The sequence below is a fragment of the Eretmochelys imbricata genome, chromosome 13 (genome assembly GCF_965152235.1).
Source record: "Eretmochelys imbricata isolate rEreImb1 chromosome 13, rEreImb1.hap1, whole genome shotgun sequence".
Classification (NCBI taxonomy): domain Eukaryota; kingdom Metazoa; phylum Chordata; order Testudines; family Cheloniidae; genus Eretmochelys; species Eretmochelys imbricata.
In genome coordinates, this window is record NC_135584.1 from 18,818,568 (window position 1) to 18,833,730 (window position 15,163).

Here is a 15,163-nt window from a genome sequence, read left to right on the forward strand (position 1 = left end):
CCATTGGGCAGAGGCCTGGTTTGCTGCTGCTTCCTATCTCCTGGTCAGCTGCACATGGTAGAAGCTTCAGAACTTGGAGCACTCTAGCCTCCATGCCTGACTGTGTGAGAATAGACTCAGCTGCTATAGCAGCATATAATGCGTGCAATTGTTTGGAAGGTGAACACAGCAGCAGCATTTGGAGGCTCAGCACTCATCCTGAACTGCTAGTTCAATATAAAGCTAGGCAGGAAGGTTGTAGATGGAGGAGACCTTTGTGCAAGGGGAAAATGGGAGACAAGGAAAGTACCCAGCATCAAAAAACCCCGGAGGGGCTATTACAGATACATTCACCAACAGCTGGGAACCACTGTTCTAATGAACTCACCTTGCCAGGAAAGAGGATGGGGTGAGTGTATACAGCACACTAGTCTGAATTCTCTCTCTGTGATCTGATAATATCTGTGGTTCCAGTACAACATCCATATGCAAGTCCTGCAGCTGACTGCAGGGAAAATAGGGCAATCAGAAGCTTTGCTGTGCCATTGCCTTCCTGGAAATAAATAGATGCTCTTTGTGGACATTGTACTACCACTAATAAGCTCCCTCAGTTTCTTCATTTGCCTTAGGGCTGGCTCAAATAAATGGTTAGTTTCTGTTCCTCTGGCCTTTTTCAGCTGTGCAGAAATGAAGGCACCCGTGCTTAAAATGGCTGGCCTGAACACAAGTTCTCTTGCTCTGGGGCTTAACAGTATCAGATGTCACATTCACCTGTTCCCTGCAGTTTTCTTGTTCCTTAATACAAGCTCTCACTTTGCCTTTCTTCTGTACATGCCTGAATGCAGGGCAGCTCCACGGGCAGTTTCAGCATTGTAGCATGGTTTGGATTGAGCTTACTGAGCCCTGGTCAAGTCATCATTACGCCACTTGGTGGGGCTGCTGTATACTGTAATCTCAGCAGATCTAAACCTGAGTCAGTCTCTCTGGGCTTGTTTTTCTGTCTCTCTCTCTCTCTTTTTTTTTTTTTAAACGGACTATTGTTCATTGTATCTCCTTCAAGCCCAACAGTTGGTGCCCATACAATCCTCACCTATCACTCTGCGAATCCTCTGGCCTGAAAGTCATTACTTTATCAGGAGCGGCATGGCTAGTGAATAAAGACACTAAAGTTGAATAAAGTTCAATAAAGTTGAAATTTTTGTGTTGCTTTTTGAGGCGTGGGAGGAGTACGGCAAGGCAAACATTTTTGTCAAAAGTTTTCATTTCTTCTGAAAATTTCGGTTTTTCAATGAACAGTCTAATGCTCCCTCTTCCCCCCCCAAAAAAACGGAGGTTGTTTTCATTTTAGAAAACTGGGGAAATTCTGTAAAAAATTTACAGAAAGAAAATAAAATTTCATGGAAAACACCTACTGCTTTCCAACCGGCTGTAGGACTGATATTTGTTGACAATAATCTTCAAAGTTGTCTGATAAGCCTGTCTCTCACCTCAAATCCTCTTTGGGTAGTTAAGGTTAGCTAGGGAGTAACTGTTCTCAGAACTGGGTTCTGAACAATTCATGTCCTGCAGTCAGACCTTCGATGCTGAAGGCTCTTGTACTGCTATTCACTCCCACTGACAGATACATCAAAGCCATGATGCAGTTTTTTATTTTGTTGTTCTTATGTGTTACACTTCTGAAATAACACAGTCAGACTGACAAGTGCTATAGAAATCAGTAAAAGCATTTATTTTCACCAGCACACCTGGATCCCATACTCACACAACTTTGCTATGGATGCGCCAAACTGGCTCAGATAAAATAAAGTTACTCCACAAGCCCAAGAATCAAGCTGAAAGTTTTTAACAGCACAGGTCTGCTGCTCCAGTGGGCTTGGACTGTTTGGAGAGGGAAGTAGCTGGAGTCTTTGTGCATTTCTTCATACCAAATCGGACCTTTTTGAGGTTTATGCATCAACATGGAAAGTGACAAAAAAAACAACAGAATACTTCACTCTTTGTGAATTTAACCTGGAGCCAACAGCTTGTGACTAATGTGGACAAACTTAACAGTGACAGAACAGTACTCAGGGGAATGGTTTTAATTAGGCCTGGTCTACACTGAAAAGTTATATTGACATAACTACATCAGTCAGTGGCGTGAAAAAACACACACCCCTGACTGAGGTAGCTATGCTAACATAACCCCCTGTGTAGACACAGCTATGTTGATGGGAGTGGCGTTCCAGCAACACAGTTAACTTCTTTTGGGGAAGTGGTGTTCCTACACCCTTCTGTTGGTGTAGGCTGCATCTATGCTACGGCGCTATGCCAGCGTAGCTACGGCGGTATCGTCTCCATAGTGCAGATGTAATCTTAGCATTTACGTAGTCCCCTCCACCTTCACAGGGATTATGGAGATATTAATTAATTACTCACAGTGCCTGTCTGAGGTAGAAGGGTGCCATCATCATCATGATCTCCATTTACAGATGGGAAAACTGAGGCAGAGAGGGGCAGAGACTTACCCACTAGGTCACACAGTGCATCAGGTCTTGCAAGGGCTACAGACCAATTCTAGAAGTTTTATAGCCCTTCATTAAGGCACCAGAAGCTAAGACTGGAAATCTCAAATGCTGGGTCACTTTAAATAAAATATTTACCTTTTTCCAGTAGTTATAGGTGAATTTAAGAATTTTTCACCTGCCAAGACCTGACCTAAGGATTCTGTTCTGCTTGCAGCAGCTGAAATCCTCAGGGACATTTGTAACTGTAGTGGCAGTGACATTCCTCACCCTGCTCTGAGGTGCTCGGCAAACCATCAACTGAATTCAGGTCTTGAAAGATAAGTAAAACAAGGGGGGAAATGTTTCAGAGTAACAGCCGTGTTAGTCTGTATTCGCAAAAAGAAAAGGAGTACTTGTGGCACCTTAGAGACTAACCAATTTATTTGGGGAAATGTTTTCAAATGTAATGATGTGCAAGTTTTAGTCTTTCACAGCTGTGGTACAGGTCTAGTGGAATGAGCATGGTGCTGCTGCAGTGCGAGCTTGGACAAATCGCTTCCCCCGGCCTCAGTTTCCACACATGTGAAATGGAGTTAACACCATCTACCCACCTCAGATGAAGAGTGTTGGGTATGTGCTAAATATTATCACTTTTTACTTAGTGCCTTAAATAGTTTCTTCCTCTTTTTCTCTATGAAAGATTTTCACTTCACACTTTATGTATCCCCATCACTAAACACTTCTTTGGAAAGCTGGGAGAGGAAGGAAATGTCAGTTCAGGTGCTACAGACCATTTGTCTTTCAAGGGAAATGAAAATTCTTAGCAAGTGAAGTCCCAAATTCTATAGAGAGCCGTACAAGGAAAGTTTTTAACTCCTTGTAACCCACATAGCAATTCAATATAGCTGAGAAGTGAAGGACAAAGGAATTAGAAGCCCTCATGGGGCCCATTTCCCGCAGGCTCTGGAACAGTTAAATTCTTACTTTTCCAAATGAATAAACAGACTGAGGAGGGATCTCTGCCTATGGGATGCAGGCACAGAACTGATGTTTTTTCCCCTAGACCATTCCAAGCAATTTCCTGAGTGTATTGTGCCCAAAGCACCTGAAGAGAATTCTAACTCATTCCTTTCAAGGAAATGTCGTCCGGCCTTAGAAAACCCTGAACAAAATTATGTAACTCATTTAGGCCCATTCCTTATGATGGGCTGGTTACAAGCTCAAAAAGCTTTTCATCGACACTGCATAGCTAGTTGCTCAGCTGTATATACGCTATCTTTTCTTGAGCTTCAGCACCTGTTCTAAATGACCTTTGGTGTGTTTTACATCAGTGATGGTATATTTTTACCGGATGCTTCATCATCAGAACTGGCATTCCCTCAGTTAGGGAAGACTTTCTGGCGTTAGTGCAAAGATGCACACATGCTCTCATTCGTGCCATGAGTTTGACAGTCAGGAGCTCTTCACTTTACCTTTTGTGTGTGCAGAATAGAGCTTGTAGAGGAACAGAGACCCTTTCAACCGCTTCTGTATTGGCTCAGAACTAACTGTAAACCTGCCCCCATAAGATCTGTGCTAATTTAGTTTAATGAAATTATTAAATAGCAAATTTCAGAAGGACAAAGCAACATTGTCCTCATTATTACATTTAGTAAAACTACCAATAGACATCACTGTTACTTTGTTGTTGTTTTTTTTAAAGCTTTAGCAAAGCAAAGATGTCAGAGAGATGTGGCAAGGTATGCTTCCAATAAGCCATCTTAGGCCCACTTCTTTGGGTCAGTAATGAAAGTTTCAGGACCAGAAAACCAAGGGTTTCTAAATCAGATGCAGATGATTAAATAGGAAGATGTTAAATAAAATATGCGGTTACATACCTCCAGGTCATTAAAGAACAGATGTGTATCTGCAAGGTTGAAAATCATTTCTTCCATCATAAGACCTATCCGCACAGACGTGGTGGTGTCCTGTTCGATAGAAAAAATGTGTGCAGTCTTTAGTGATTTTAATCATCCTCTTTCCCTGATTTCTGGCTATTGGGAGTGAATTTGGGACCTGTCCTACTCATGCAGCCACTGATGTAATTTACTTCTCAAATATATTTATCATAGGTTTCTACTCTCGAATTTTACTCTGATATACGGTTGAACTCTGTCCTCTGGTGATGCATGCAGCTCCCTTTGAACATTAACACCCTGTACTTAGCACATTTCAGATGAGGACAACAGGAAGCTTTAAAAACTTTAAGCTTCCAGGCTCATAAGGGAAGTCAGTATTGTTCCTCATTTTACTTGTAAATGAGACTTATCTAAGGTCAAATAACAAGTCAGTGAACAGAACCCAGGAGTTCTGACTTCCAGCCCCCCTGCTCTAACCATAAAGTCAGACTCCTTTCTCTACAGGGCATAGTCACATCATTCAATCAACAAAATGTCTTCACTGCACAGTTAACCTGGGTGATAGGCACCTGAGTTAGGCTAGCCTGGATATGAGCATCCCCACAGCAAAGCCAGACCTGCATCACTATGTCCTCACTGTTTCTATATTTACTCATGTGTGTCTGAGGGCATATCCCATGGTTCTTTGCTGAGGTACTCTAAGATTCTTTCCCAGTCAATTGTGTAGGAGAACTTGTTTGTCGTTTGGAGGAATTGTGGGAAGGGCACTGGAGGACTTTCTGCACTTGAGTGATTTAACCTGCATCCTCACTACAAAGTGGGTGGGTTCTAGCCTGAGTTAAAGGGTAGCCTGGGTTTTAATTCACACCTCCAGCCAGGTCAAGGCACCTCCAAATCTGAGTAAAAGGTTTGTGCGCGTGGATGGGGAGAAAGAAGGGAAAGGGGGGCTAAAACATGGTAAAAGCCAAGGTTAACTCTGAAGTGAAGATATACCCTTAGTTCTATTCTTGAAATTCCCACCAACTGCAACGGGGATCTGGTGGTCAGACTAAGTGTTTCTTTTAGGCCTCATCTACACACAACAGTTGAACTACTTTAACTATCCAAGTACAGTTAAACCCCCTAGTGCAGAGAGAGTTATATCAGTGTAAGTGTGCTTCTGGATAGAGTTATTCCCATACAGCAGTGGTTCCCAAACTAGGGGAGCCCCTTGTTCAGGGAAAGCCCCCGGCAGGCCGGGTCAGTTTGTTTACCTGCCGCATCTGCAGGTTTGGCCGATCGCGGTTCCCACTGGCTGCGGTTCGCCACTCCAGGCCAATGGGGGCTGCGGGAAGGGCAGCCAGCACGTCCCTCGGCCTGTGTCGCTTCCCACAGCCCCCATTGGCCGAGAACAACAAACCGCAGCCACCGGGAGCCGTGATCGGCCGAAACAAACTAGCCCAGCCCGCCACAGGCTTTCCCTGAACAAGCAGTGCCCCTAGTTTGGGAACCACTGCCATACAGAAAGCATCTTTCTACTGCTATATCTGCATCCACACTACAGTCTGTACTGGCCTAACTATAAAAACACATGTGTAAACCAGACTGGTTATGCTGTGTGTTAGAAATAGCAATATGCCTCGGACACTGCATAGTCAAGTTTGACCAACCCTAAGATGTTTTTTTTTCCTGATAACTTCAAATATCAGTAGTACCACTAACAGTAATGCTTAGCTCTTGTACAGCACTTTCACCTGCAGATCTCAAAGTGCTTTACAGAGGAGAGGCTCAAGTTCCCTAGCCACAGGTCACGATGCCTCCAGCTTTTAGAAACAAATTTATATCAGTGAAAATTACACACAGAGAGTTATCAAGAAGTCCACATAAACATACATACTCCAGGCCCTGATCCTGCCACCAATGAAACCAGTGGCAAAACCTCCACTGAGTTCAACTACAGCAGAACTGTGCCTCCTCTGGCACTATTATAACCTTCATCCTCCCAGTTCCCCAACTTTGTTTGTTGCTTTCGTTCATTGCATCATATCAACCCTTAGATCGTGAACTCCTAGGGGCAGGGATCGTGTCTATTTTCTTCCTGTGCAGTGCGTTGTACAATCAGAGCACTGTATACATCAGAGAAAAATTCCTCCTGGTCACACCATTCTACCACTTGGAAAACAGTAAATGTTACCAAAACAAAATTAAATGAAATAAGATAATCACTGATTTTTTGTATAATTAATTTTAAACCAGCCTTGGAAGGAAGCTCCTCTCATCAGGTAAGCAGTCCCACAGTATGGGACCTGCTGTCCATTTGTTGGGAATGTATAACTCCTGATAACCACTTAGTTTATTAGTTCAAAACTGACAAACAAGCACCTGACACAGCCTCTTCTGTGATTTGTTGCTCCACATGGCTCCTTAGGAATCTGCTGTGACCTATACCTCAACCTAGCTCTCCACAATATTAAATACAATTCTGTCATTTTCCATGTCACACCTTCCCACACACAGACCTTCAGCCCCAAATAATTAACTTGCTGCTCCAAGCCCAGTGTGAAATAATAGAAACACACATGATGTAGCAGAGTCTTAAGTGCTATTCAGGTGAAAATTATTTTCTTAATCACTAAATAAATATTTCTACAACACAAACAAAAATACTGTTGTTAATTTGGTAAACACCCTCCTAGCTCAAATGGATTTTGCCTGATCAAGTTAAACAGAAACAGAAAGCTTGAAAAAGGAGAGCTTCCACAACAGGCTTTCATTTGTAATTCATCTTTATTAGGTCAGGGATCTCTCATCTTTGTGTGCCTTGAGTGTACGTGTGTGGTTTTCTCCCACTAAAGTTACAAGTCCTGCTATGACAGTACAGATTTATATGTGGACTTTGCCCTAATTTTCTGCAGATTTCTGTGGAGTCATGTTATTGCATGGTGAGGTCAGTAATGAATTAGTTTGGGAGGTCTACCAGGGAACACAATGTTTGGAGGCTGACTATGTTTCAATCAACCTTTGTGGCAGATGCTGTTGACACGGATGGTGTATCACACAGTAACCTAATTATTACGTATTCTTGGTGTAGCTCTTTAATTAGAGGACAATGGTTGTGGTTTCAGCTTTATGGATGACTCATAGGGACTGCACTAAACTAGAGAAAAGCTCTGTCACTCATGCTTGAACATGCTTACCACTGCCCTAGAGAGAACAGCACTTTCTCCTATTGGGTGGAAAGTAAAAAATCAAAAGCTTCTCCTTAAACACTCCTGATCCAAAATGTTGTCATCAGAAGTCTAAGTCACTCACCTGCAACATCTTACTTTTTTAAGTATTTGTTTATTTCATGACAGTGCAACAATTTCTCTCTGAGAATATTTATGTATGGGGATCAAGGATCAGAGTAAGAGCCAGGTCTATGCTGGTGATTTCAGCTATTGGAGTAGCTGCCAGCAGGTGAAATCCTAACAGAGACTAGCAAACCTGCTGTTAGTGACCAGGATATAGCTGGTCTGACCTAGGGGTCAGAGCAGGAGCCAGGTCTCATGCGTGCAGGAGGCATCCAGGGAACAGAGTTGAGGATTAACACCAGAACCAACTGCTGATTGCCAAAGTCAGAACCAGGAATCAAAGCTGAGGGTCAGAACTGGGATTAGATACCAGGAGTCAAGCCAGAGTCAGAGCCAGGACTGGTAAATGATTGGCAGAAGTGAGGCATAAAGCCAGGAACCAGAGGAGAAGAAAGGATCAGGCATGGAGCAGCAGCACAGTGGGAAACAGGAGCAAGAGCAGGGGTAAGGAGCAGAGTAGGAATCAGGAACAAGATTGAATGCAGGCACCAGTAGGCTCCAACACAGCAGCAACAGGCAATCACCAAGTTGCTCAGACAATTTCCTGTGCCTCCCTCTGTCTTAAATAGCATGGCTGGACCAATTGGTGAAGCCAGGCAATCCTCCAGTCAGGACTCCTGTGGGTGGTACCTTGGCTGAGGCTGTAGTTCTGCTAGCTCATTGGCCCACGAAGTTTCAGCAGACATCAGGTGGTGGCCAAGATGCGGTGGCTCTCTGGGAACTCCCAAGCCTGGGTTTGAGGACTGGGACATCACACCTGCTATAAGTTGTGATCTGCGCCAGTGCAACTTTACCTCTGCTTGAAACTGGGGTAAGACGCACTGTTGCAAAACGTGTCTTAAAAAGGGCATTGCCTGCCTACTCTAGGAGTTCACATCAATGCACCTACCTATGTCAGTACCATCAATGGTTGAAATCAGAGCAAATCATCAGCGTACATGGCACCATCACATAGTGACACAAGTTAGAGCACATTAATTCTCTTAAGCACACTGGGTGCTTGGGAGGCTTTACTTAATATTCTGTGCATGTGTTTTGGCTATCATAAAAGCTCTACATGAATAACACTGAACTGAATTTTATTATACAAATGAAGTTACTGTCATGGACTAGCACATAGGCAGCCATATCTGGTGGTCATGCCTAGTGGTCAGAGCAGGAGACAGGTGCCTGGAACCAGAGGCAGGGGTCGGAGACAGAGTCAGGAGTCAAGCTAAGGGTCAGATCTGGAGTCAGCAGCCAGGGGTGGAGGTGTAGAACCAGGGATCTGGTACAAAGCAAGAACCAGGAGTAGGGCAGGAAGGCAGGAGTCAGACAAGGTCCAACATAGCAGCTAGGCAGGAATTCATCTAGGTCCTCAGATAACTTCTTCTGCCTCCTTCTAGCTTAAATAGTGAGTCTGAGCCAATTGAAGAGGCCGGATGTCTCTTCCAATCAGGAGCTTCATGGGTAGTGCCTCCATTTTGAACTACAATCCATCAGCCCACACTCTATGTTGGTACCAACAAGCTGCTAGGTGATGGCTGCATCTGGGGTAGGGGTGCCGGATCCTTCATGAAAGTGGGGGGCCATGAGGCCATGCCCCCTCCATGGCCCTGCCTCTCCTCTTCCCTCTGAGGCCCCACCCCCAGGTCAGAAGCCAGAGCCTGGCCAGGATAACAGCTGCCCAGGCAGCTGTGGGGAGCCCTGGACCCTCCACCTGCCCTGAGTGGGGGGCCCGAGAGCAGCCCCCAGCCCATGTCCCCATCTTCCAGGGCCCCCCACGGTAGGTGGAGAGTTCGGGGCTCGCCACAGCTGCCTGGGTTCCCTGGGTAGCTCTTACCTTGGCCCGACTCCATCTTCTGGCCTGGATGGGGCAGAGCCTCAGGGGCCGAAGAGCAGCAGACAGACTGAGGTAAGAGAGCCTGGGGGGCCTGGGCTACTGTGGGGAACCCTGGACCCTCCGCCTGCCCTGAGGGGTGGGGACATGTACTAGGGGCTGCTCTTGAGACCCCCACCTAGGTCGGATGGAGGGTCCAGAGCGCCACACAGCTGTCCGGGCCCCCAGCCAGTTCTTATCTCAGCCTGGCTCCGGCTTCCGACCTGGTCAGGGGGTGGGGAGGGCGCTCAGACGGAACAGGAGGGGTAGGGGACCAGGGCCTGTCCTGAGAAGTGGACAGGCCAGGCTCTCCCATTTTCAAAAGGCCTGGGTTCAAGACACACAATCCCTCAAAGTTACATCAAGGGAGCTGTTTTGGAAGAAAGACGTTGCTAGGAAGTAATCAATTTTTTGTTTTAATGAAGCAATTTATTTCTTCTATACACCAAGGGCCACTGCCTTTTAAACCTCTTTTAGCATATCTTGTTCAGTATCTTTCATTTGGTTCTTTTATTTGGGTCTGTTTGCAGCTTTACTGGTATCAATAGCCAAATTGGAGTGGGGAATGTTTGTTCAGAGCAGTGTATGAAGTTCACTTTCTCTTAAACCAAAACAATATGTAGATTAAACTGCAGAGGAGAAAAAATCTTTCCCTTGAGATAGAGAGTGTGATGGAATGAAAATAAAAACAGAAAAATGGGGAAGTCATTTGGGGAAATAATTTGGCACTAATGCATAGGTCTGTACGGACACTTCCTCTACAGTGGGATTCTTTTCCAAGTCTTAAACAGCCTGACAAAGTAAAACAGGAAAATCAGCACTCCCAGTATCATTTATTATATGTGTTTGTGCCCAGAAGCACCAGTCAAGGCTTATTGTTTTTACATGTAGATGCATGGATTTGAATTCACACAGAAATAAGGCCGTTCAATATCTGAAGACAGGACAAACTCTGTCCTCCTCTCTGGGAGGACTTGAGTTTCCGGAAGATCACTTTGAACAAGTTGGAAGCACTGTGAGCTCAGTATCAAGCAGATACGTCTAGGGTAGGACACAAAATCGGTGTCCAGATACAATTGTTTGAGACCCATGTAAGCCTATGTAAAGAGTTTGAAGCTGATGTCAATATAGGTATCGGGACACAAAGACAGACTTAAGGCCCATAGTAATTGTCATATGGAGACTTTGCTCCACAGCCAGCTTTCTCTTTGCACTCCCTTCCTACCAGGACAGGCTGAGAACTGGACTCAGTCCCAGGCCTGCTCTCCTTTTATGTTGGCTGGCACTGAGCCTAAAGAGCTGTTTCAGCAGCCAGTAATCGGCCAGGCTTAAGGGAGCACTGGGTTTTGGGAGAGCAGGTATCATAGAAGCCGTTACAGTGGCTCTGCGTTACCTGAGGTTCCCCTTACGCTGTAGGGGGATGCTCTAGTAGGTGGCTAAGCCAGCTTTCGGGCAGCTTTGTATCAGCAGAGGAGTGCAAAGTTGCCCTAATACTCTGGAATGCTGAGCCCTATAACTCTCAGGGATCTTTTACTTCCCCAGTGTGTTATGCTCATGTGCCCTGAGAACAATTAACCCAAATTGCTCAGTTCTAAGTGATACTTTCACTTTGCACAGGAACCCACTGGGGAGACTGGGCCCTCAGACTCCTAGAAAATGAATCTCCTCCCATCAACCAGACCTCACACTGAAAATGAATTAAACGGGAAATACAAGCCCTGAGTGTTTGTTTAGTAACATTAGACGAGCGAAGTCCTACCTTTTTACTAATCTACTGGTTATGCTTTAGCAAAGAAGAACAATGAGAAGGTGGGATAGAAAACAAGAAATAAATCCCTTATAAAACCTAGGCGATCACAATCCATCCCTGAATGTGTCACCTCACCTCAGCCATGCACAGCTGCTGGAGCTTCCTAACATGGTAAAATTAAGCAGCCTCACTCAATTTTTTTGGAGGGGGGTGAGGGGGTGAGAGAACCTGGATTTGTGCAGGAAATGGCCCACCTTGATTATCATGCACATTGTGTAGAGAGTTGTCACTTTGGATGGGCTATTACCAGCAGGAGAGTGAGTTTGTGTGGAGGGGGGTGGAGGGTGAGAAAACCTGGATTTGTGCTGGAATGGCCCAACTTGATGATCACTTTAGATAAGCTATTACCAGCAGGACAGTGGGGTGGGAGGAGGTATTGTTTCATGATCTCTGTGTGTATATAAAGTCTGCTGCAGTTTCCACGGTATGCATCCGATGAAGTGAGCTGTAGCTCACGAAAGCTCATGCTCAAATAAATTGGTTAGTCTCTAAGGTGCCACAAGTACTCCTTTTCTTTTTACTCAATTACCTGTGAGGCTCGGTTGTGGCACTAGGAGATGATCCAGGAGCTCCTAGGGATGTCAGCTGCTGTGCCACCATTGGATGTAACACCTGCTCCTTCCCATGGGATTGGAGCCGCTAGCCACAAAGCAGCATCAGTCTGGAACAGTCTCTTGTGCACTGGGGAGTATAATACAAGGACTGAAACTGTGCCCATCTAATGCAGGAGGGAAGACCCTTGCACTCTTACCTCATCTTCCTCTCCTGCCTGGGGCTGGGCACCTGAGCGCTTAGCTTGTAAAGAATAGGGAGGTTAATTACACACTCCCACTGTCAAACACTCTTCTTCAGTGTATTTCTCAATGGGCAGGAAAATCTCCAACTCCTTCTCTATGAGCAAGGTGGGCTCCCAAAAATGGAAAGACACAACTTTTTTTTACAACAATTTGGACTGGTAGTATTTGAAAAGTGTATTAAAACTGTCTCCTTGTGATGTGCTCAGCCATCGCTGTTATTTCTAGCCAAGGAGGGCTTCAGGATTACATGCTATTGCACAGTTCAAGTCAGGTGCCTGATGCTGTGAGATGCCTTGCATCCGCTATTCCTATTGGACTAAAGGCATCCAGACCCTCCTAGGATCTGGCTCCATTGCTCTGGGGGAATGATGTTTTGTTCTCTTGCTATAAGAGCAGCCATACTGGAGGAGACCAATGATCTATCCAGTTCCAGGGCTAGCACAGCTTCAGAGGAAGGCAAAAAATGCTCAGTCCATCAGGATGAAGTTTCTTCTTGATCCCACTTAGTGATTGTGGTGTTATTGTGACTTTATGAGAATGAACAGACTCTTCAGGGAGTGGAAGCTGATAATCTGAGGAGGCAGCTGGTTTTAGGTTAGACTGATAGATTGACCTGTATATATGTTATGTTACAACAGACTTTATTAGATATATAGTTAAGTTACTAGCAATTAATTATTATTAAGACTAGTGAATTACTTGAATATAAAACAATACTGATCAGCTAATGCAGCTACAGAGGTTGGGGGGTTGTTTGAAGCTACCAGCAGACCAGGACACACCACCTCAAAGCGGCACCAAACCCAGCCAGAACAACAGATGCAAAACCTGTAGACATAGCTCCACAGCTCCGATGATCAACACACCCCACCACAACTCACCTTTCAAGACCCAGGGGACCCACTCATGCCCTATCACAACGCACGGTGTACCTCATCCAGTGCACTGAATGCCCCAATAACAACTATGTGGGTGAAACCGGACAGTCACTAGGTTCTTGAATGAATTTACACAGGAAAATGATAAAAGACAAAAAACACCATATCACCTATGGGTGAACGCTTTTCACAAAACGATCACTCTATATCTGACCTCTCAGTCCCCATCCTCAAAGGAAAACTGCAAAACACCTTCAAAAGATGAGCCCGGGGGGTTAAATTCCTATAATTTTGCTAGACACTAAAAATCCTGGAATGAATAGACACACTGGATTTACTGTTTACTACAATCTGTAACCTACTTAAACTACCTCCCCAGCTTTTTTTTTTTTTTTTTTTTTTTGCCTTTCCCTCCTATGACTGGAGAGGTGTTAATGGGCCATTTCACCTTGAATGCTCCCTTGAATATGTGTTAACTACTTATGCTAAATTGACAGGTTTCAGAGTGACAGCCCTGTTAGTCTGTATTCACAAAAAGAAAAGGAGTACTTGTGGCACCTTAGAGACTAACCAATTTATTTGAGCATAAGCTTTCGTGAGCTACAGCTGTAGCTCAATAAGCTTATGCTCAAATAAATTGGTTAGTCTCTAAGGTGCCACAAGTACTCCTTTTCTTTTTACTTATGCTAAACAATCTGTTCCACCTTGTATTTAACTGCGACACTAAGTATCTTTCCCAGATCTGAAGAAAAGCTCTATGTAAGCTCAAAAGCTTGCCTCTCTCACCAATAAAAGTTGGTCCAATAAAAGATATTACCTCACACACCTTGCCCTAAAGTATGCATTAAAAATTCATGTATTTGTTACTACCTGCAGCTACTACCCCTCCAGTTGGCTGGCCCATCAGAGCCAGTTACCTTCTACTTTAAAGCTCTTGGTGATATTGTAAAAGGAAGTGAGTAGGCAGTTTTATCTCTGGCAATCTCTCAAGTGTAAGTCATTCTCTCCTCGGTTTCTGGTTCCAAAACATTCTAGTTCCAAGCTTCTGTCTTGCAGGTAAATTGTTCAGACTTGCATGCCATTAGCAAAGGAGCAGAGCTGGCTGCTTTGATAACACATCCAGGATAACACATTGAGGCAGCTTGTTGTCTGAGTTTGTCTCTGTTTAGATATGTGCCAATTAACCTGACACTCTGGATGTTAGGACAATGTAATTCTGAGCCCACATTTTGAATTCAGATTTTTTTTCCTTAAATAAAAAAACCCAAACCCTAGTATTTAAAACCAATCAGACTTTAACCTCCTGCCAAATACCTATTTATGCTGTGAACAAATAATTACTTTTCTACAAGGAAGAAAGTATTAATTAAGAGTATTCATCAGACTCCTATTCTGTGAGGTTTATCTGATGGAGGTGTCAGCCAGAGGTGAGAGATGGATTAGTACACAATCAAGGACTTTCCAAGTTAAATCTCCTCCTTGCGGTTAGCTGTTAATAATGAAGTTGTCACTAAAAGAAAGAATTTAATGGTTTTAATTGGGTTTAATTACTTGGAAACTCCCGGAAAATGGACCAGTTTGTTTGATTGCAATATATAAAAAAGTGAAGGTTGTAAAGAGCGAGAGAGAGAGAGAGAGAGGGATGGGCCACATGTTTGAACAAAGAAAGGTTGTAAGAATCATTTATTTTTTGGCTGTTGAGTTGCATGCCCTGATCAGAACGTGACGGATGGATGTGGCTTTCTCATCCATGAGTAACCAGCAGGGGTGTGCATGGGTTCTGTTATTTCTAGTGCAAGTAGGTGTGATTTTTTTGTATTGGGCTTTGTGCGGGGGGGTATCCTTCAATTTTTTCCATGGCAATTTTTTTTTTAAGTCCGGGGCGGGAGGGGGCATTTACAGAGCTGGACTAATGCTAGATGTAGTCTTCTCCAAGCCTTTCGGCTCCTAGATGGTAGAGCTATGATAAGATGGGGGTAAAATTTTCAAAAGTGCTTAAGTGACTTAGGAGTCAAGTCGCATTTCCAAGTGATTTAGGAGCCTAACTCTTATTGAAAGTCAATGGAACTTATTGAAAATGGGACTTAGTCACTTAAAAATTTCACTCCAGATATACAGTAATAAG

The 15,163-nt window shown here is 44.3% G+C and overlaps 1 protein-coding gene across 2 annotated transcripts in view; it reads right to left on the bottom strand.

The window, feature by feature from the left end:
- EYA2 (EYA transcriptional coactivator and phosphatase 2) overlaps positions 1–15,163 on the bottom strand; it is a 96,368-nt gene that overhangs the window by 22,291 nt on the left and 58,914 nt on the right. For both annotated transcript variants that reach the window (XM_077831852.1, XM_077831851.1), the window contains one exon: positions 4,343–4,432. In XM_077831852.1, coding sequence (XP_077687978.1) covers positions 4,343–4,432 — 90 coding nt within the window. The remainder of the gene's footprint in view (positions 1–4,342; positions 4,433–15,163) is intronic.